This window comes from Protomyctophum bolini, assembly GCF_963924005.1.
Source record: "Protomyctophum bolini genome assembly, chromosome: 22".
NCBI lineage: Eukaryota > Metazoa > Chordata > Actinopteri > Myctophiformes > Myctophidae > Protomyctophum > Protomyctophum bolini.
In genome coordinates, this window is record NC_137883.1 from 22,994,505 (window position 1) to 23,017,280 (window position 22,776).

Genomic DNA, 22,776 nt, shown 5'->3' on the forward strand with positions numbered 1-22,776 from the left:
GTTAACTGTTGAGTGAGAAAACAATGTTGCACATTAGGCTAATCATCTGGAGACCTCCCAGAATCCTTTGGAGACCCCCCTGGCGGTCCCGACCCACAGGTTGAGAACCATAGACGACAGACACATTGTCATCTACGCTCTATAAATTACATTACAACATTTATCTGTCAAAATTGTTCTCACCTCATTGAGGAACAAAACTGGAAGGACTGTTGAATTGAGCTTTCTTGTACCTCTGTAAACAACAAGATGAAGGTGAAATACTGTAAACTGCAGAATCACAGAGGTTATATATTTTATTTTATATACAGTAGGCCAATTTGCATGCAGAATTGCAGATACTTACATGAATCCTGGGATTTTTTCCATCAGGATATTGACCTGGGCCCTCTTGTTTGCACGAACAGGAACTCCAGTGGTCTATGATGAACAAACAAAATACACCTTGAACTACAAAAAGTGTTCCTCGGAGCACAGGTCTCCACCAGGTCAGGTAGGTTATTCATTTGTGAGCCAGCAATGTTGATGGAATATGAAGAATCAAATCAGTCAGATCCGACTTGATCACATGACTATAGAGATAATGGTCCAAATTCACAGCGGCCTTTCCGCTAGTGTTACGTCGTAACTCTAGCGTAAAGGCATTTACGTGGATTTCCCACATTAATTTGGAATTCATGGAAATGGCCGTGAACTTGACGCTCACGTAGCTTGGTCGGAAACTCCGACAAATCCTACGGGACCTCTTTAGGTGGCGGAGAAATTGACGCAAGCATTGCGTATGGAGTTATTCAGAAGGCTTTAGTCTTCATGCTGAATCAATAAATTGTTCCCAAATCTCAGATAAAATACGTAGGCATGTCCCCCCAACATTGGTCAGCACATAAAAAATGTATAGCCTATATAAAAGCAGAGTGCGCTTGTATGCCTAAATGCATGCATTCTAGGCAAGTTAGCCTATAGAGTCCCATACAGAAACTGCCCCTGCAAGCCCGACACCCTTTTATTTATTTATTAGGATATTAGGCTACTATAGCATGCGCGATTGTGCTTCTCACTTGACAGCTTTCTACTCGCAGTGCAACGCGTTGTGAGCTTGTAGATCGGCTCGCTGCATGTTAAATTTTTTTTTTTATAATAATAACATACACTTATCTGCATTCTGCACTGTACGAATCCAACGTTGTTTAGTGTAGTAATGCCCATAGCACTTACCCCACCCCCTTAGATAGCATTTCTGTAGACTTAGATAGCATTTGATACAGACTTATAGCATGTTATGTACACACAGCACTATAATTGCATTGTATGTAGTCATAGCATTCATAGTACATATGTATAGCATAGTAGTATAGATGTATAGTTTATATGTATAGCTTCATTATATAGATATTCCACTGTTACTTTCTTAGTTTACGCATGTTTCTTGATAATGTTTTTTTTTTATGTGATGTATTCCCATGCTTTTTTGTTCTTGCTTAATGTAAATCGCTCTGGATTAAGAGCGTCTGTTAAATGCCTAAATTGTAAATTGTAATTGTAGTAGGCCTATTTAAATTGTTTTGTTACTTGAGTCAGTCTGACTGTCGGTGAGTGTGTGTGTGTGTGTGTGTGTGTGTGTGTGGGGGGGGGGGGACAGCAGCAGCATGCTGCCACATTATTGCATCAGCGCGTGCAATTCGGCCAGTATAGTTTTAAGCCAGCTCACCTTAATTAATTATAATATGGGCAACTGTAGCTGTGTAGGCTACTAAATTGATCTCATCATGAGATCAAGTTTGGTGACAAAAATGTCCCGCGAATCATTATGACGACATCATGCATTGAACCATGCACTTAGGCTGACAAAAAGGATCTGACAAAGAGTATAGGCTACCCGCCGTATATGGTTGAACATTTAAATAGCTATATGCCTACATGTCCATGATCAGAACAAATCCATTCTCCACATGGCAGCAGACAGATGACAGTGCTGATATTAATCTATTCCCCGCATGAATCAATGCAGCTCTGATTAAAAAAAGTATCGGATATCTCTTTACTTCTGCAGGAGAGTGTGCCTTTCTTTTTTTTATAACCCTGCAGTGCATTCATCAGTAATGGCTTTTATCATTGCCGAGTTGTAATATAGCATTTGGTCGTGTGGTGAACAGTACAAATTAACTTCTTTCTCATTATGTGAAAGTAACTATAACATCAGTTAACTTATTAACGTTCTGACAACAAGGAGTGAAGCAATGCGTTCAAGTTGGCAAGTTTCGTTTATAATTATATACATATAACTCGCGCTGTTTGCTTGAAGATCTGTCTGTGCAGAGAACCTCCTGTCAAAATTAACTACTCTACAAGCTCATCGCGCTGTTGTATAGAATTTAAATCCTCTGTGCCGGCTATGATGACGTATTTCGAGATTTCCTGTTGCCTTATATGGTGTAGAATGGGCGTGGATGTCCCAACTAACCAGGCAAATCGTTTGGGAAAAATGCGGAAAGGATACACTCAGCGATCCGCACAAATGAAGTGATTACACCAGCTTCTCTGAATAACACGTCATCTCAACGTAGCTTGATCGCATGATCGGACGGATAAATACGATATCTGTTTCCGCCACCGTTACACTCTGGCGTAATTGGTTTTTGAAGAATCAGGACCAATGTGTACCGATTTGCGTGATGTTTGGCCAAAATCTGTATGAGTAATATAAAAAAATGTGTTTAGCAAGAATTGGCCTCATAGTGGTGCTATAATAGGACCAGTAAGACGCGCAAACGCGGGAAGCGAACGCAGCTGAGACCCTGCAGATCATGTCTGTCTGTCTGTCTGTGTGTCTGTCCCGCTGTTACTGTATATGTGGACCTGGCCCCTTTTGTGCCCATATATGGAGCTGAGTGGACCTGGCCCCTTTTGTGCCCATATATGGAGCTGAGTGATTGCTGATGTAACACACTCCATATTTGGATAGCGGGACAGACACACGGACAGACAGACACACAGACAGACAGACAGACATGATCTGCTAGGTCTCATAGTAATGAGCCAATCGGGATGGAATATGAAAAATATGAGAGACCCGTTTCGTTGAATGACTATAGAGACACTGAGTACCGATTTGTGATCTTTGCAAACATATCTGTAGGAGTAATACGAAAAAATGTGTTTTGCAAAAATGTAAAAACTGGTGGCACTATAACAGGCCGATCTGAAAAATTCGGAGCAGAGGTTCTGTTCTGGCATCCAGCGAGTGTGTGCACAGTTTCGCTGCGATAGGCCCAACGGTGCCGGAGATTAGCTGCTCACACATAACATCAACAAATTAAGTCAAGTCAACATATTTCTGTACTTCCAACGAGTGAAGCACTAGGTGGGGCTAAAGCATAACCTTATGAAGCCAAAATGCATTATTTTTACAGAGTGGCTCTGCACAAGACTAGCTGCCTATATGAGAGGCAGTGGTGTTATGCTCGTAGAACGCAGTACCACACTGTGGTACCAGTAATCTTTTGACGTGCACGCGCAGGGACGGAACGGATCGTGCACGTGCGTGCACGCTAGAACACGCCCCCCCCCTAGATTCAAGAGAAGACGCACCGTGACCTAATCAACCTTGTGTCACCAGACTTTCCAAGACTTTCCAAGTACCCAGTGGTCTAGGTTTACTGGCTCCCCCCACCTATTTTCACACCGTGTCAAGTACCGTGCCGAATTCAAATGGATACTACTTTGCATAACAAGAGCTTTAACTGTTTACCTGAGCGCACGTAGCCTATACGGTAAGCATGCACACTTACAGCAGTAGACTATGGCAGACGGCTCCAGTAGGCTATACTGCTGCTGTGAGGTGTTCAGCACACAAGAAGAATGCCTCCTCCTCCATCAAACAACAGATTCGTGATTCGTCCAAAGCAAACTTTTTTATTTTCGCTAGTGTGCAGTAAATATGTTTGTCTGACTATTATATCTACTTTTGTGTTTGTGTCTAAAACTCTCATACACTATTTAACAATAGCCTTAGGCTATGCAGCCGTTCTGTGTGCATGCCGCGATGCACGCGCGTGCACATGCGTGTGCTACTGCTTGCGTGTGACGTTCCGTGGTACCAGTAAAAAAAAATCACCATGACATCACTGATGAGAGGGTGTGTGTGTGTGTGTGTGTGTGTGTGTGTGTGTGTGTCTGTGTGTGTGTATATAAAAAGGCCATTTCATCCATTGACACGCGCGAGCATATTATAGCCTATACTGTAGTGTACGCGCATGCATGTCGCTCAGTGAATGATTATCACATGCCCTCTGAAAAAAACCTAGAACACACCACTGATAAAAGACCCACCGGCCTTCTAGCGGTGTGTCTGCTAGCTGCGGAACAACAATGGGTGGACTTTCAGGCTCATGGGAGCAGTTTACGGAGAGCGCTTTGACACCGGGCGGCAGAGCGGGATTTGACAGGGAAAATTGTTTCTCTGGTGGTCCAGCCTGGGACCTGCCCGCAGACTAGTTGTTAGAGGTGGTTTCGACAACTTTGGATGCCCAGAAACTTGATGTTATAAATTCCTGGGAGCTGATATACAGTGTGCAAAGATGTATGTATGTAAGAGGTTTCTCTTGTCTTTAGTTATGCAATTGATTGCATGTACAGTACAGTGCAGGGGCGCAATAAGCTAGGGGACGGAGGGGACGAATCCCCTGCCAGCGTCACATTGGTCCCCCCCAAATGAGTTTGGGGGTCCCCCTCTGGCTGGGGGGTCCCCCCCTTTATCCCCCCTGGCTCCAAAGTTATCTTAGGAGTAATACTTGTGAAATCCTGCGTTCATAAACGCGATATATTTTGAAGGGTATATTTGATCCACCCCTGTCTAAATCCCAAAATGGTTTGGCCCACCTTCGGTTTTTTGGAAGTTGTTACACCGCCATCAGTGACCCAATGTGCTTTGCACTCTGTGGTGATTGCGTAATGATTCTAATTATACAGGAACAGGATTCAATAGATCACCATTTTTGGTGTCACGCACAACTTTTGGTAACGTCTAACGTGTATTGACTAGATCGATAGGAGATGAATGAATATAGGCTACTTTATCCTCTACTCTAGTACAGTGGTTCCCAAACCTTTTCGTGTCAAGGACCCCCAAATGGACACGGTGACGTATTAGTTGTTTAATTTCAAGGACCCCGCTGCGTCCACATGACATGCCACAAGGCGACAAGGGTCCATTTGTTTCCAAACTATCATGTAGCTGTACTGTACTGTACCCCCTGGAACTCACGGCTCAAGGACCTCTGGGGGTCCCGGACGGCCGGACCCCACTTTGAGATTTATATTATTATATTAGCCGCTAATGAAAGCACAACTGTCAACACCCAGGTAAGGTGCAACTACATATTTAAAACATGCGAACCCAGTCTGCTCTCCTGAAAACTGCCCAGGTGTTGTACATTTTATATAGAATAGGCTGACTTACAGATGGTCAGTGAGTTTTGACCTGTTATAGGCGCTGCTGATAATGTGGTTAAACTTTTACGTTTTGAGACACATGGGAGGAGGAGGAATCACAGCCACTGCCAGGTAATTCATAATAATAATAATAACAACTGTGCCAAAGCAGTTTTGTATGTGCATTGAGTCACTGGAAGTCTGGAACAACCTCTCTGTAGTCCGACCCTAACCATAACCCCACGTTTTGGTGGTTAGACCCCCCCATCCCCCTCCTCCCCTAGGGTGGTGGGGGGGACGGGGGGGACGGATTTTTCGGCGGCGCCGCTCTATATCCCCCCCTAGCGTTCGGTCAGTGTTGCGCCTCTGGTACAGTGTGAAAGAATGATCTGAGCCAGTGTACCACGTCACAGATACAAATTACAGTTTTCAGTGTCAGTTACATTGCTGTGTTGTTACCTTACCGGGTTAAGATCTAGGAAGGTTTGGTGATGCTCTTTTTGAGGAGACAGTCCTTCGACGGCATCAACATATTTAGGATCTGCTAAGTAGAAATGAGGGAAGGACGCTACTACAGGAGCACCTTGAGGGAAGAACAGAGGAGAGAGGAGAGGGGAACTATAAGTGCCTACATTTACAAAGCATCATGCAGCTCTATCTCACTGTAAGATTGAGTCAGTAAAACACAGTATCAACAAGAAAAAGTGTTCCTTGGAGCACAGGTCGTGTAGGTTACTGTGGCCTCCTGACAACGTGGAACTGGTGCCATTTCTTCCTTGGCCTTTCACGCCAATGCCAGATGTGGCATTCATGATTTGAGGCATTTTGTTTAAAAAAATGTTTTGCAATAAAATCAGCCTCCTGGTAGCGCTATAACAGGCCAATGTGAATAGGGTGGCATTTCTTCCTCGGCCTAGTGGGAATGTGCGGGCAAAGAAGCCAATTGTAAACTTTGTAAGCCAACCTTAGCTAACCAGAATGGAATATGACAAATCAAAAAGACCTGTTTCGTTTAATGACCATAGAGATATTGTGTACCGGCGATTTGTGTGATGCTTGGACGAAATCTGAATAAGTAATCAAAATCTAAAAATCTAAAATCAAAAGAAATGTTTTGCAAAAACTGTCCTCCTGGTGGTGCTATAACTGTGAGACATTTGGGGCAGAGGTTCTGCTTTGGCATCCAGGGAGTGTGTGCACAGTTTCACGTCAAGCCAGCCAATGGTGCCAGAGATGATCTGGTTACAGACAGACCGACACATGGATGGACGGTCGGAGGGACGGACAGGTTGCCTGGCAGAGACAATAAGACGGAGACTCAATCCCATGGATCATTAGTCAACTAACTCCTCTGAAATCAAGTTGCTGAAAAATTGTTGACATTATGTGATCAGTGAAAGTTGACATGTAAATACTGATGCAACGCAGTCACAGGTGTATGTTTATGCGCTTATTTTACCACAACCGTGAACACGATAAATCATAATCAAGAACTTGCCCGTTTAATAGTTTGACCTATGACATGAAAATCAAAAGAGAACAATAGAGTAGACACAGAGTCCTGCGCAGAAGGATACTCCATTTAATTTGACCTCTTACCCAGGACACATTTCTTGACCATGTTTCCCACCAAAAACACAACACAATAGACAGGGCGTTGACCTTGTCTGGAAACATTTATTGCATGTAGCTGACATCCATGTCCCTCACACAGAGTTCCATCCGAACATTGTCAATAGGAGACATTCCTTTCCTAAGCTATGGGCCATATGGTTTAAGGTTGAGATAAGAGACCCATTCAAAGTTTGAGTTCTATTCGTATATGCAGTGCAACAGGTAGAAAGTGGACTTAAAGGCCGTCCACATCACGCACTATAATTAATACTATAACTATATGGTTGTGGTGTGGGCTCAGCAATCGACTCGACTAAACTATTTATAAAGTGTGTATAAATAGTGCAGCCCTTAGCCTGACTTTGTCATATGACAAATCTAAATGAAATGTACAGTCTCACGGAATGTGTGACACGATTTTACATTAGGCTATTGCAGCTACATTTTATATATTTTTCCCAACAAAACAAAAAGAAAGACATTTCTTTAGGTTGTATGAGGTCGCCATGGTTCAAAGTGGTTAAGTGGGGCAGAGGTGATCTGTGTTTGGCTACTGGAGTCACCTGTGATAACCCAAGGACACCCTACATGCACACCCTCACAGAGACATGCGCGCATGGCACGTGCATGTTCTAGACATTTTCTCACCCTTTACCTACTTGTGAAATTAAACACTGGTAAACAAATAACAAACTCCTAACAAATAGTGACAGTGGTCAGTAATGTAATGTAAACTATTAAAGCACATGTACTCAAGTACTGTACTTAAGTACAAGTTTGAGCTTGCAGATCTGCTAATTTCAAAATATTTTGTATTTTATTTCTTTATTTTCTTGCTATTAGAAAACTTTGAATGTGAGTACTTTTTCCACCAGTGACGGTGGTCATGACTCTGAAAGTCACTTGGGCTGTAGACTCACTCATGGAGGTTATGCTCGGCTCGTGGCCCGAGGCCAGAGGATCAGGTGATAGAGCTTACTGTCCTCTCAGACACGGGCCAGCTACAGTATAGTCAGATGGTCACTAGAGGGGTTAAGAGAATCCCTTTATTTAGATTTTATTTATAATTTAGACATGGGCAACTGGCGGCCCGCGGGCCACATGCGCCCCCCCACCTTCACTTAATGCGGCTTGCAGGTTAATATCCGAATATTGATATATTGTTTATTTCAGCTGTTGTGGCCCTCTGGAGGGAGTGTGGAACTATCCCTCTCCACCTTCAAGTTGCCCACCCCTTATTTAGAGGGTGAAAAATAGTTGTTTTGGTGATCCAGATGGAGAGAAGGTAGGTCTCTTTTTTTGTATTTGTTTTTACGATAAAGCTAATAATACGAATTTTCCAATTACTATGACAAGATGACACACTGGATGACTTATGTAATAATCACAATAAAGGTTATTATATTTATAGGCAGTGAGAAATCCAAAAATATTATGGGAATCAAACAAATACATTCGTTTGATGTTTACCTTTACGGCAGGGACTGACTTTGAGCAGTCCTGTCCCCAGGCACTCTCCGGGGGTGACACAGAAGCCCTCATTGGCTGGGTTCTCGTCCTTACTGGCGAAAACGGCCCGTGGAGGTGTGAAGCGGTAGGCTGGGATTCCTTTAACGTCCACATCCTTATCATACTCCATGAAGATGGACCTGGAGAGCACAGAGAGCATTGTTGATTTTGTCGACTAATACTATGACGAAAAATGTTTGTCGACTACCTTTATTCACTGACAAAAAACTAAATGGAAACTAAATAAAAACACCAGCTATGATGACTAAAACTAAGACTAAATATATGTTGACAATGTATGTAAACAAATACAAACTAGACTACAATGTTAGGAAGGGACTAGTGCACAAGAGATCCAGTATAATTAAAAGTCATTTTACACTTTGTTGAATGCTGAAAATAGCCGATCTACAAGCTCACAACGCGTCGCAATTCTGCTTGTTGAAGCACATTATGGGCAGAATACTGTATTCATTCAGTAATGGCCTTGTTGGTGAAATGTTCCCATCACAATTACAGAAACTACTGTTGGTGGTCCTAAATTGCATGTGAATGTTTGAAAATGTTACTTTCTTCCCAGATAATCAGTTTCTTGTGAGAAGTACAATAGTGTACTATGAATCTGTATTTATGTTCAGTCTCTAGGGAATCCCTATTGGTTCTAAGGAAGAACAAAGGAGGCCTCACAGTTTCAGCCCACAGGCGAGGATGTGGTACTTTGCGACAGCAGCCCACCTATTGTGCAACAGTAATCTATTGACCTCTTCCTAGACCTCCGTGACACAAGAAAATTAAAAAGATTTTTTGTTTTTTGTTAACATGCTCAATTATTATGGATATGGATGGAAGGACAAGGATTTCTTTTTTAAGAAACAGCAGAATTTATTGAGAAACCTATCCCTACTACATACATATCAAAGTTTAGAAGAGCAGTGTGTCTATCGTAAAAGCAAAAAGGCATGTGGCTATTTTAACAATTACACCTGCCTGTGACCATCCAGTTCCATGTGTGTGTCATTCAACAGTCACTGGGTCAAAGTTCCATGACTATACATGGTGGAGTGAGGGGAAGTCAGGACAATATTAAACTACATCTTATATTTAGGGCCGCCCGCGACTATATAAATTCCTAGTCAACTAATAGATGACTTCAGAGGTTCTCGAACTATGGGTCAGGACCCCCAAGTGGGGTCGCGGGAAGGCGGCAGTGGGGTCGCACATTGACACCTGAAAAAAGAAAGCACTCTCCCAGTGTCCCGTGTTTTTTGGGGGAGCACGTGTCCAGGGCTCCGAGGAGTGCCGCTAATCAATGTCACATTTTGATCCTCCTGGCTGTGTCTGACACCCTGGTCATTTACAACCTGCCTTTGAGTCCATGTTTACCATTGTTTCAACTAGGTTATTTGTAACACAACATCAAAATCGTTGTTGGCCATACATTTATTTATTCCGATTAAAGGCTATCCATGTATGCTTTATTTATGTTTTATTTGCTATTTTCAAAAAGTTGAAAAGTTTCTCATTTTGCTGGGGACCCCCTGGAACCCCCTGAAGGATCTCTATGAGTCCATGAGAAGCACTGGATTAATCAAATAATCAACAGCAAGGTGTCATCCCTATTAATAATGTACACCTTTGTTTAATAAAAACACAGTACAGTGCTGTTGAGTTATTTCACTGCTTGCTTACATCACACCAAGCCATGGCCTTTATGGGGAACATGTTAAAGCCATGGTGTGTTTGTTTGTTTGTTTGTGTGTGTGTGGGTGTGTGGGTGTGTGTGTGTGTGTGTGTGTGTGTGTGTGTGTGTGTGTGTGTGTGTGTGTGTGTGTGTGTGTGTGTGTGTGTGTGTGTGTGTGTGCGTGCGTGCGTGCGTGCGTGCGTGCGTGCAGCATTTCCTATTTGAATCATGGAGGAAAGGGAAGCAAGAAGCTGGGGGTGTGTGCGTGTTCCCCTTTAGCCACAATAGCACAGATGTCAGTGCTGACCCTACTGGGCTATAAGTAAGGAGGGTAAAGTGTTTAGGAAACATTGACGGGGAGGGAGGGGGTGTGGAAACACCCTATCTGTGTTAAAGGACAGACACTGGCGCCCGAGGGATTCTTTCCACTCTTAGCAAAACGGGGTGGAAGCTTGCAGCAGGTTTGCGGGTGAAGGGTTCTCAAGGACATTGAGAACATTAAGTTCTCATTGGGTAAACGTAATTCCACAGTGGACAACAGGATCCAAGTCCTTAAGTCCTACAGGATTCGTATAGGGATTTTTTTGTCTTTTTGTTGTGGGAACTAAAGTCTCAGTGAACACGTCTGCCAGGACCTTGTGAAAGATATCCAAGTTACGCGCCAAGAAGTACAATGTGAAATTGTCTGGTCTTGCATAAACCATTGCATGTGGACAAAATGTTTAATAAGCATTTTTGTTCCTTTTCTGAGAGCAAACTAAAGCTTGTGTCTCTGACTCATAATCTACTTGTAAGTAGGCCTACAAGTGAAAAATCATTCAATATTATACCACTACTACTGTATATGCATTTCTATTAGAATCTAATTATGGATCCCTATCTGTGGATACTGTGCTGGGACACAGTTTGGTCTAAAATGTTGTTGTCTTCTAGAAATCCAGTTCATCAACAGGTTAATTTAAATTGTGTTCACCGAACATATTAATTTGACTCCCCACAGATTATTAGGTGCAATGAGGTTTTTAAGTAGTCCCAACTGCACTTTTTGCGCTCCAAATATTCTTGGTACCATATTGTTTGGGAGTGTCCAAATGTTTCCTTATTTTGGAATACTAGAGCGGTGCCCGCGTGGGGCCTCTACAGCGGTGACCATTGGGCACTGGCCTACTTGGAACAATGCAAGTTGGAAATGCATGCCCCACCCAGATATTATGCGTTGGATGGAGCCTCTACAGCGGTGCCCGTTGGGCGCTGGCCTACTTGGAACGATGCAAGTTGGAATGAATGCCCCACCCAGATATTATGTCTGTGTCCCTTTTATACCCATATATGGACAGGCTACGGCTGTCAATAAAGTTTGATTGATATTTGTCAGGCATGCCCAAATATGGAGTCTATGCAGATGTCAGAACAGGCCAGCTCCATATATGGACCCTGGGCAGGGGCCCTGTCCAGACAGAGCCCGGGCAGAGGCCCTTTTGGGGCGGTTCTGGAGAACTGTTGAGGTGGAACACGTGTGTCGGTGGGGGCGAACGGTTCTCGAGTTACGTGGATTACACACAGACAGACGTACAGAGACGTGGTGCCTGTTAAATGTGGCTGTTAAACTTTCATTACGCTTGGAAGTTGATATTACACCTTCTCCATCTTTATTCATTTTAAATTATTTGAATGCCACAGACGAAAAACAGTCTAAGTCTACACTATTGATCCATAATGTATAAATGATAGATAAGGGTTCAGGACAACGAGGCCTTTTCGTGGAGGGGTCAGAATGAAATTTGGACTTAGACTGTTTTTCGTTTGTGGTACTCATTTGTCCCAGCTACACCTACGTAGTGCCCATCTTCTTTGAAGATGGTGGCTACAAAATGGAAACCTCCTCATTTCACCAATGGGCTTTAACTTTTTTAAATACAGTTGCGACAGTATGTTGCAGATTACTATGAAAATCTGCAAAACCTGTCAGTCCGTCCGTCCGTCACGCCACCACCACCACCACCAATATATGGCCGTCAGTCCTTCAGGCCTCGTGACACATCATGCCACCATACTATGGCCGCCACTCTGTCACGCCTCATGACACACTCCATATATGGCCGTCTCCATATATGAAGATCACGACCTCATCAAACCCTGGATAGCCATACATGGAGAAGACTGGACCATTGATCTGCATAGGGAGCCGGCCAGCAACTCTACATCTGACATAAACCTCAAACCCTTAGATCTCCATATATGGAGCTGACCTGTTCTGACATTCCATATGTTGATCTGACCTCATCAAACGGTTCAAACCCTTTAACTCAAGACATGTTCCTTATATGGCCAGTACAGAATTAATTCCATATGTTGATCTGACCCCCATGCCAAAATGCCAGCGCTCGCCCAGCAGTCTGCCATCACCCAGGCGGTTGCGTTCACGCGACCTCACCCTTGCGTATGTCACATGTACTTGTTTTAGTTTCGTTTTCATTTGCATCCATGTATATTATGTTATACTGGCATAATTGTATTGTTTTTGTGATATAATGAATAAAAACAATTGATAATAAAAGTATATGATACCACTATTAGCATCTCTGGGGCTTCATCTGTCTCCTTCCTTGCACCATTGTCTTTCCTTAATGTCTTACCCCTTTCACTTCAACATGCGCTATCAACTTTCTACAATTACAAATATATCCTGTAATGTCATATTATACAACTAATAAGGATGTTTAGGCAACGTTTGAACTAGAAATAGAACACTATCTCATCTACCACACATCCTCTCCAGGTGAAATGGCGTGTGTGGGAACGCAGGCTAAACGAGGACATTCTTCATTATAATGACCCTTTGTCCCATTGTGCTCTGACATTTAACCTCACAAACACATTAAGTTGTTCCTCCATCTTTCAATTTGACCGTGATATTGTGTCTATATTAAATAACAGATCACTCTCAGATAAGACTATTGCTTCTACTAAATTTGATTTAACAGACGTAGTTAAAATTATTTTGACCTGAAGCAACATGTTCTGGGTCCGACACATAGTTCTGAGCATAATATACATTACATAATGTTTACATATGGCGTGAGTATCTTCTTTCTAGACCAGGTTGAACAGGACATCCGTTACAGCCGCTCCGTACAGTTTTATGAAAAACCTATAGGCCTACTACCGTATGTTTCTATGTCAGTTGGTTCTCAAACTATTTCATGTCAATGATATGAAATTGGCCGCTGACCTCCATCTGAAAATATCTTGTTCCAGGGACCCTCCAGATGCAAAAGATATGACGTAAAAAGCGTTTGCTGTGAAAGTATGTATTCAAAGATTTGCACACGTTTTCAAAAACAGCAGATCTACAAGCTTGTAGCTGCAGAGTTTGTAGATTTTTGTAGATTTTTCAAGTTTGCAATTTTTCAATAGCTAAAGTTTAAAATAATGGTTAAAGTGGTTAAAACTAAGCTATGGTGACAGGTGTGTTCCAGGTCTTAATGGGTTCAAATATACTTGGAATGAAAGGCCTATAAGATCGGCTGTAAAATAATTGTTTAATGTCCTCTCGATCGAGAGGACGTCCCACACCTACCTATGTGGACGTACTAAAGAAAAATACTGGTGCGGAAAGCACAAAGGAGCTGGCCAGATGTATGGAGAACCGAGATGACTGGAGACGCCGATGGAGGGCTCGTCTGAGGACGACGTAGAGAGAATGTCATCATTATGCCTAATTATAGTACTTTAACAGTTGTTTTCTTTGTTTGTTTGCATTTCAATATTGCCCAAATATAGCACGCCAGTAAGACCTGAAGGGACCCCTTCTTTTGTGAGCCTTCCCAGGGTTTCTTCCTCCATTTTTTCTTGCCATTGAGGATGTAAGAACACCCCCTGTGTTGTTTGTTTTGCTTGCTTTTGTCGAAGGAACTTGACATTTAGATGTTGAAATCTATTGTTTTTTCTCTTCATGTTTACATTTTAACATGGCACTTTTGTTGTCGTATTTTCTTCCGGTTTAGGTAAAGCACTTTGTAGTGTAGTTGTATTATCAAAAGTCATTATTATACATTATTGCTCTCATAATCGGATTACAACGTTTTGTGAGCTTGTCGATCGCATGTTGTCTGACGTTTTGTTACATTTGTTATATAGTTGTTTTTGTTTTTCACCTACAATGACATGCCCGAGATAGGGATTGATTATAAATTGATTATTTATTCAATTATTTATTTATGTTGTAAAATCAATTAAATGGAACAAAATAGACCCAAGTGGATCCATTTGGTTCCATCCCTACACCCCCAGGAGGTATGATGGTCGGTTCTTGAGAACCATTGACTTAGAGCAGTGGTTTTCAACCAGTGGTCCGGGACCACCTGTGGACCTTGAGGGGGTTCCAGGTGGTCCCCAGCTAAATGATTGAGAGCTGGTAACCAAATGGACCCTTATAGATCTGTAACCCTTAGATAGTGTCAAATGAAACCAAATGGACCCGTAGGTTTCATTTCATGCTCTGAACAGTTAAATTATTGAGGGCTCCTATGTCCAGCTATGTACAGGTATGTGCTAGCACAAACTTTGTCCTACACAAACATTAAATCCCATTGACAATGAATGGCAATTTTGAGTGTTCGTGTAAACACAGACATTGCGTAACACAAACACTGAAGACGAAGGTTAGAACGCAAATTCTGATTGGCCGGAATTAGATGATGTATGATGATGATGTACAATGATAAGATCGCCCCTCACTTCACACGGGTGTGTTTTTTGTTAAACATCTGCATTACTTAATTTACAATTAGTCTACACATTAAACGTGTAGACTTAACAAATGTGTAGACTTAACAAGAAATAACAATTTCAAAATTTCAAAAATTGTTATTTTGATCAACATTTCCTGTTATCTGCTATGCCATGGTACCAACATCAATACAGCATTTAATTGTGGTCAAAATGTTATCCAACGACAACAAAGTATTCGTACGTTTTGGGTCAGAGAGGCTAAATCTCATCAAATGGTGGTCCGTGGCTCTAATGCCAAATAAATAATGGGCCTTGATATGAGAAGGGTTGAAAACCCCAGACTTAGGGCTGATTCATACTCCTATTTTAGAGCCAAATAAAAGTCGGTTCGGCGCTGTAGAGCCTACAATGTGACGTCATTTGAGGTTCGGGGGGGGGGGGGGGAGGCGGGTACCATCCTAAAGTCGACTCTTCGGTGCTATTTAAAATTCTGACGAGCCGAAATGATTTCGGCACTACAGCGCCGAAACAGCGGTAAAATAGGAGTATGAATCGGCCCTTAGAGTGAACAACAAACAAGTGGCTGTAATTTCACCTGCAGAGGTCTGCAGTGAAGATGTAGAGGTAATGTAGAGTAGGTAATAGAGTAGGTAATGTAGAGTAATTTCACCTGCAGAGGTCTGCAGTGAAGATGTAAAGGCGTTCATCCCTTCTTAGCAGGGGGTGGAAAGCGCTGCCGTCTGTCCCGTTGATAGTGTTGCTCTGGTTCGATGTCCAGAATGACAGCTGACTGCAAAACAACAAAGAAATAAGATGAAAACCTTCTAATTACCAAGAGCTTGTGACTAAATAATAACTACAATGGATCCATTGTAACCCAGATTATTTTTCCTTCCTGAAAAGTAACGGTTTTGCATGGGACATACAAGGTTTCACTGCTGATACAGTACTGTTAGCTTGCATGAAAAGTTGACATTTTGGCCTCTGGGTGGTGCCAGAAAAAGGCCACATGGGGTCACCAAAATCAGCAGCGTTCACATAATATAGGCACATGAAGATGCACAGCTAATTCCATGGCAATCCACAGACTGTTTACCTTTCCTGTGACATAAAAAATATGTTAAAATGAAGAACTCTTGTTTGTTTAGCAGTGTTAATTTTGTTGACTAAGACTAAGAATAAAAGACTAAGGTTGCTGATATTTAGTTGACTAAGACTAGACTAAGACTAAACAATTTCAGAAGACAAAATAGGACTGAGACTAAATAGTGTTATTCAAAAGACTAAGACTATGACTAAATCTTTTCTGGCAAAATTAACATTACATTAAGACAAAAAAATAACACTGTTGTTTAGGCACTAGATAGACGCAAATACTGTGCCACACTGCCACTAGTGTAGTGGTTCTCAACCTGTGGGTCGGGACCCCCACCAGATTGGTGGGGGTGACAGTATGACAGTAAAGTGACAATTTAAGGACTTTTAAGACCTTTTCAATACCTAAAAAATTACATTACTGCATCAAACGAAATCATCAAACTATTCTATAAAAACATTGGCCAAATTGTCGAATAATATAAGAAAGAGGCAAACATTGTGAAAATAGTTGATCTACAAGCTCACATTTCACAATACATTATCTGTGGAACCGAGTCAAAATACATGTAATGCCTCAACAATTCCAAGTGCTTGTTGTCGGGGTGGCGGGGTTCCCCAGTTCAAATATGTTATTTTATGGGGTCACGGCCTGAAAGGGTTGAGGACCACTGCACTGGTGGGACTTTATTAAAACACACTAGTTTTCCTCCGATTTCCAAAAACATCCTTTGGCTTGTTTTTGCATCATCATCATCATTATGAATTACAGTGACATGTACATACATGTACATGTTTATATTGGATGACAGCTTCTTCCCCAGTGGGTCAGAGTAATGAGCACTGTAACTGACCACCTATTATTAAATAATTCCATCATCATCATCATCATGACAGTATCAGGATGTCCTTCCCTGTGAGCCAAGATAGACAAACAGGCAGTAAGATAAACAGATGGGGACAGTACTCCAAACTGCCGATATCAGTGGAATTGATGAGTGTGTGTGTGTGTGTGTGTGTGTGTGTGTGTGTGTGTGTGTGTATGTGCGTGTGTGTGTGTGTGTGTGTGTGTGTGTGTGTGTGTGTGTGTGTGTGCGCGCGTGTATGTGTGTGCGCGTGAGTCACATCTGCCTTGTGTACATGGGTGCTTGCGTGCGTGCATGTGCGTGTCCTGGCATTTACCTTTCACCTCTCCAAGTGTGGACTCGACCATAGTCCAGGTAGTTTTGCTCTCCAGTGTGGTAAACAAACTCTTCACCAAGAGTTCCATTTTTCTAAACAAAAAACAAAACAAAACACCCAACATCTCAATAATCAACTCTTATGATGTATCTGTTTTGAGAACATTCCCCCATCATTCAAACATCTACTACTCCTGCTACTAATACACCTGATTTTCTAGATTCTAGAAAGAGAGAGCACACATCTCCACCCTATTAATAACAGTGATGTACGCAGGGAAATGTCTACATATACAGTCATGACAGAGTAGAGCAGCATGTGATTACCAGGTTTACATCATCTCTACTACCCCCCTTTCTCTTAGACTCATTCTCATCTCAAAGATGTGTCTCGGTAGCTCAGTCGGTAGAGCACTCTACTTTTGACCGCAAGGTCATGAGTTTGATTCCGGGCACCGCCAACTCATGAGGAGCACAGCTTGAAGTTGTGCGCTAAGTACTGGGAGATGATGGTACCTGTGTTGCGGCAAGGTTAATTAAATAAGGTTAGGAAGCGAAGACTGTACAGTGGACTCCATGTTGCTCCCTGGAAGGAATGAAACATGCGCAATGGGCTATATGCTTCCTTGGTCTCAATTGCGCATGTTTCTTTCCTTTCAGGGAGCAACATGGAGTCCACCATACGTTCTTCGCTTCCTAATCTTATGTAATTAACCTTGTGTTGCGTTCCACCTCGGCAAACCATCTCAGAGAGGTCTAGCGCATTGAAACGGAGGATAGACTCGCACACCCTGGCTGATACCGACAATAAGCCTCTCTGACTTACTTATTCTCATCTCTCTATTTTCAAATCCAGCGTGCTTGCACTGCAACTACATGTCTGTGCTTTCAAAACATTATTGCTGTATTAGGCTATAATAAAGGTAGGGTAGGCCTAAGTGATATTTTTTGTTAAAGGTTTAAATCACTATATTCTGATAGTAATCATTGCTATAGAGAAGGGATGTCAAACTCAAATACACAGTGGGCCAAAATAAAGAAATTGGTACAAGTCGAGGGCCGGACTGTGTTTCAACACACGGGACCATTTTTGGGGAGAGGGGTAGCTGAAAATTGACCACAAGTGATCACTATTGATCACTGCTGATCAATAGTGAAGAGAAGACGCATGCTTGCGCTTGCGGGCCCTCAATACGTGACTGTGAAGTTGCCCGAGGGCCAAGGCTCCAAAAACAGTCAGCGATGCTTTTTGGTGGCTTTTATTGCTCCCAACCTCCTAACCTGACGCTGCCAGATGAGGGCGGTATTGGGGAAACATATTCCCCAACACAACACTCATCTGGGATCTCTGACGGAGTTGAGCTGAGTCCAATATCTGCTTCGTACCGAACCAATCAGCGTGAGCTAAGGGCGGGATATGTGCGAAACCGGATGTGAAGCTATACAGACACGTCAATATGATTGGTTGTGTTTGCACGCCCACACGGTGATAGACAGACAGCCCCATCCAATCATCTACCAAGTATCTTGAAAAAAAGGAACAGCCCCGTCATCGAATTGGCTCCCGAGATCCCAGATCCAAATAAGCTGTGAAACAAATTTGTGTAGCAAGCTTTTTGGATCTGGCACAGAAAGGAACAGAAAAATCAAACAGCAAAAATAATACTGGCCAAAATACAAAACAAAGAACTCAAAACTACTTAATGTACAACGTAGGAAAAAGGAAAAATAACAAACTACACTAGGCTATGCCCATGACATGGGCCCTAGCAGCTCTCTCACGGGGCTGTCAGCATGAAGCCTGCCCCAGCATAACTGACTAGCTCTTCTTCTTCTTCTTCTTCTCTCAGTTTTATGGCGGATCACAACCAACATAGAGGTGTATACCGCCACCTACTGTACAAGAGTATGTAACATTAGCTTTATATCGAAAATAAAATAAAATAAATCAAAACCCCGACTAGCTCCCCTTCAGTTTCTGTCCATTCCCTACATCACAGGCCCTAAGGCCTGAGATGGCTGTGCAAATTCTTCTTTCAGTGTATCATTCAATTATTCTCCACTTATATCCTCAACGCCCAGGAACTTCCTGGCTGCCTCAAGCACCATCTTGATCCTCTCTGATTTCCGTGGAATTTCCACAGCACAGTTTATAACCATGGCTATGAATGCCAGGAATCTCTTCTTGTCACAGCAAATGTTTGGTTCACCCGTTTCCTTCATATTCTGCTCTGGTTCACGCTGCACAACATGCACAGTTTCAGTCCCATCCAGCCTCCTCACAGCTTCAGCATATGTAATTCTCTTTTCTTTCCTTATCTTATTTATTTTAACTTCCTTAACTCTTTTAGGACATATTGCCGCTCCTGCACCATGATTTCCTTCACAATGGATGCACCTCTCCGGTAATTCTTCCACATCACATTTCAGATCGATGCACTCTGTCTTTCCACATCTCCTGCATCTACTGGCTCCTCTGCACACCGCAGCAACATGGCCATACTCCTGGCAACAGAAGCACCCGAGTGGCGCTTGCTCGTATGGCCTGACTCTGTAGCTGATGTACCCAAGATAAATTATTTTAGGCAGTTCTCCTTCAAATGTCACACAAATTGAGTTACTTTCCTCCTTCATCCCGTCTCTGAACCGTGTCATCCTCCTGAACTCAACCACACCATCAACGTCATCAAACAATCCCATATCTAGATTCAGTGGTACTGCACTGATAACCCCTTTCCTATGTTGCTTCTCTCCCATTCGGAAACATGATAAAATGCTATGATTCTCCAACTCCGTGATCCTCAATACTTTCTTCATCTGCTTCTTGGATACACATTCAATTATCACAATCCCACTCCTTGTAGCTCTCAGTGACCGTATTTTCCCAACTTTTCCCTCTATGCACTTTGCTACTGCATGTTGATTGCTGAAAATACCGTCTGTTCTAGTCACCGCTTTCATTCCAACAACAAATGTAGCATTAAGGCTGTCTTTGCTTCCTGCACTGTCTAACTCGTCCCTTTTCCTTTTCCTCTCTTGGTAGCCTCTCATATCGTCCTCTGCATATTGAATTCCGCGGTCTGATTCCTTTGACGCAATTTCCCCTTCCTCCGACTCCGAACTCGATACTTTCTTTCCCCGCGGCGGTGAGACAGGACAGGGCAAGGAGCGCCTGCACCTGCACGGACTTGTGGGACATCCCAAACATCCATCGTCCATCCCAAATCCGGGACCTACCCTAGCCACATCATCATCTGACCACATGACCCCCCTCCTTCCTTTCTCAACTGACTAGCTCTGCCTGCAGTCTCCCCTTTATAGGAGAGGATCCTACCACCCACCGAGAAGCAATTCAATCTAAACTGTTGATCTACAAGCTCACAGCTATCAGCTGAACCTGAATAGGTAACCCCACACCTAGATGTTCTATTTTAGATTATACATCATATGGGGTTACATTCATTTCCCCCGATAATAGACATACTTTACACTTGACATTGTGGAACACCCCTACTCCTCCACAGTACTTGGCACCTTCCCCCCTTCTTAAAGTGCCAGTACTGGAAAGGCCATACAAACACTGAGGTTGCAATAAACACAGGTTAATAAACGGAATGTTTTCCCTTTGTGTATCATTTCATTTGTACATCCTGTAAATGCATACATCAACAGTATTGACCTTATATGATATGATTATATGGACCTGTCTGCCCCACTACCCACAGTCTGTGTGGTGTGTGCGTGCGTGCAATGTCCTTAATCAGTGTGTGTGTGTGTATAGGGCACGGGCTGCCCCGTGACAGTGACAATGCACTCGCAGTGCATTGTGGGACTTGTAGTATTATGGTGGCTGTGCAATATACCAAACGGGAGAGGGCCAGTTCTAATACTAATTAAATATCATCCCGCGGAAGGTAATTCATTCACGGGCCTGATTTGGCCCCCGGGCCTTGAGTTTGACATATATGCTATAGAGTGTTTGTTCAGTAACAGGGTTTTCCCTGCCTCTCCAGCTCTTTAATAAACAAAATACATTTTCAGTTAGGTGACAAAATTCCAGCCAATCAGGAGAGTAGCCATTTATCAGCTAAATTGTTATAATATTCCAGTTCCAAATTTGTCACTTAGAATTCGACATGTTTAATCTGTATGCTGACTGCATTCTCTATCCTGATTGGATAAAATTGGTATCGTTTAATAAAACGCAGGAGAGACATGGAGACTCATGTATATCACGATATAGAGCTTTTAAACACTTATTTTAACCAAAGAAAATCACTTACCCTACCTTTAAGAGGTCCAAGTATCTACAGTATATTTCAGTACTGGGGTTAAACTTCTCCAGCACTGTCAGTGTAACAACCCTGCAAAAGGCCATAACTTTCTCCTCCAAGGGAGCTAGCTCTCTTGGCGTGGCTTGTTGCTTGCCTGGTCTGTTGAGTTGGAGATCAGGGTTTGACTCCAGCTCAGGGTGCTAAACATTACATTGGTGTCAGTGGTGGGATGAACGCTGGACCGTGCCCTTGCGTGAGGGACATGAGGGACTTGAGGAGTGAAGCGAGAAGCGTGGGGGCGTTCTTCAGAAAGGAGGGGGTAGAGTAACAAGCCGGCAAAAGATTGTGTACCTTGTACATGAGGCCAAAGGTCTCCTCCACCTCAGGCTTGGTTTTTGAGAGGCGTTCCAGCAGCGGGTCTTTGTAGCCCCACAGCAGCTCGTCCACAGTGCGGCTGGTGAAAAGACTCAGATATTTGCTGTATAACCACGTGAATGGAGTGATTTTGAACATGCTCATCGTCCTCATCTTTTCCATGACAGCCTAGATATGGAAATGGAGAGGAAAGAGGACAGGATGGAGACCAGAGATTACCAGAAATTATCTTTAGAAAGGGTCCTTCATGTCAAGGACCACCAAACTAACAACAATTACATACAAGATTTGTGTTGTTAAAATGTTCACAACACTCACAACGCGTCTGATAGATCAACTAAACCTACAGGCAGACTTTCACGTCATAATTCTTTCAAAAGTAGTGAAAATGCTGTGTTGAATCTTGTACAGATCGGCTATTTTCCGCTGCTTTGGCACCACACTGGTGTATGAATGAGTATGATGAAATCGTTTTAATTTATGAAGAACACAAGTTTTAATATGGATATACAAGGATTTATGTATTGTGACTCATATGGCTCACCCAAACTGGAATGTTGGCTGTGGTGATGACATCAACTTTTGGGTCTCCTACGGATTTCTCCCTCAGAAATATGAAGGTCTTGGGGCTGTAGGCTGACACCATTGTGCCGTCGTTCACATGGGTGACATTGGCCTTTGGTCTGTATTCCCTAAAGGCAAAACACACAATGATGAACATCCAAATTGTATTCCAAATTGGGGCTGAAAATATAAATTATTTTTCTTTATTATTCTATCAATTTACATTTTCAAATAGGACTTATCGAATAATATTGAAACAATTAGAATAGATCTAAATAATCCTCCAAATCGTTTTGTCTGATGAACCACAAAGCCCTAT

The 22,776-nt window shown here is 42.7% G+C and overlaps 1 protein-coding gene across 2 annotated transcripts in view; it reads right to left on the reverse strand.

The window, feature by feature from the left end:
- LOC308310055 (lysosome membrane protein 2-like) overlaps positions 1-22,776 on the reverse strand; it is a 46,235-nt gene that overhangs the window by 5,635 nt on the left and 17,824 nt on the right. For both annotated transcript variants that reach the window (XR_013963449.1, XM_080756105.1), the window contains exons 3-10: positions 22,438-22,585; positions 21,870-22,061; positions 17,246-17,337; positions 15,639-15,758; positions 8,515-8,693; positions 5,895-6,013; positions 347-420; positions 184-235 (exon numbers count right to left, since the gene is read on the reverse strand). Coding sequence is in view for 1 of the 2 variants with exons in the window: in XM_080756105.1 (XP_080612231.1) it covers positions 184-235; positions 347-420; positions 5,895-6,013; positions 8,515-8,693; positions 15,639-15,758; positions 17,246-17,337; positions 21,870-22,061; positions 22,438-22,585 (976 nt within the window). In the remaining variant the exon portion in view is untranslated. The remainder of the gene's footprint in view (positions 1-183; positions 236-346; positions 421-5,894; positions 6,014-8,514; positions 8,694-15,638; positions 15,759-17,245; positions 17,338-21,869; positions 22,062-22,437; positions 22,586-22,776) is intronic.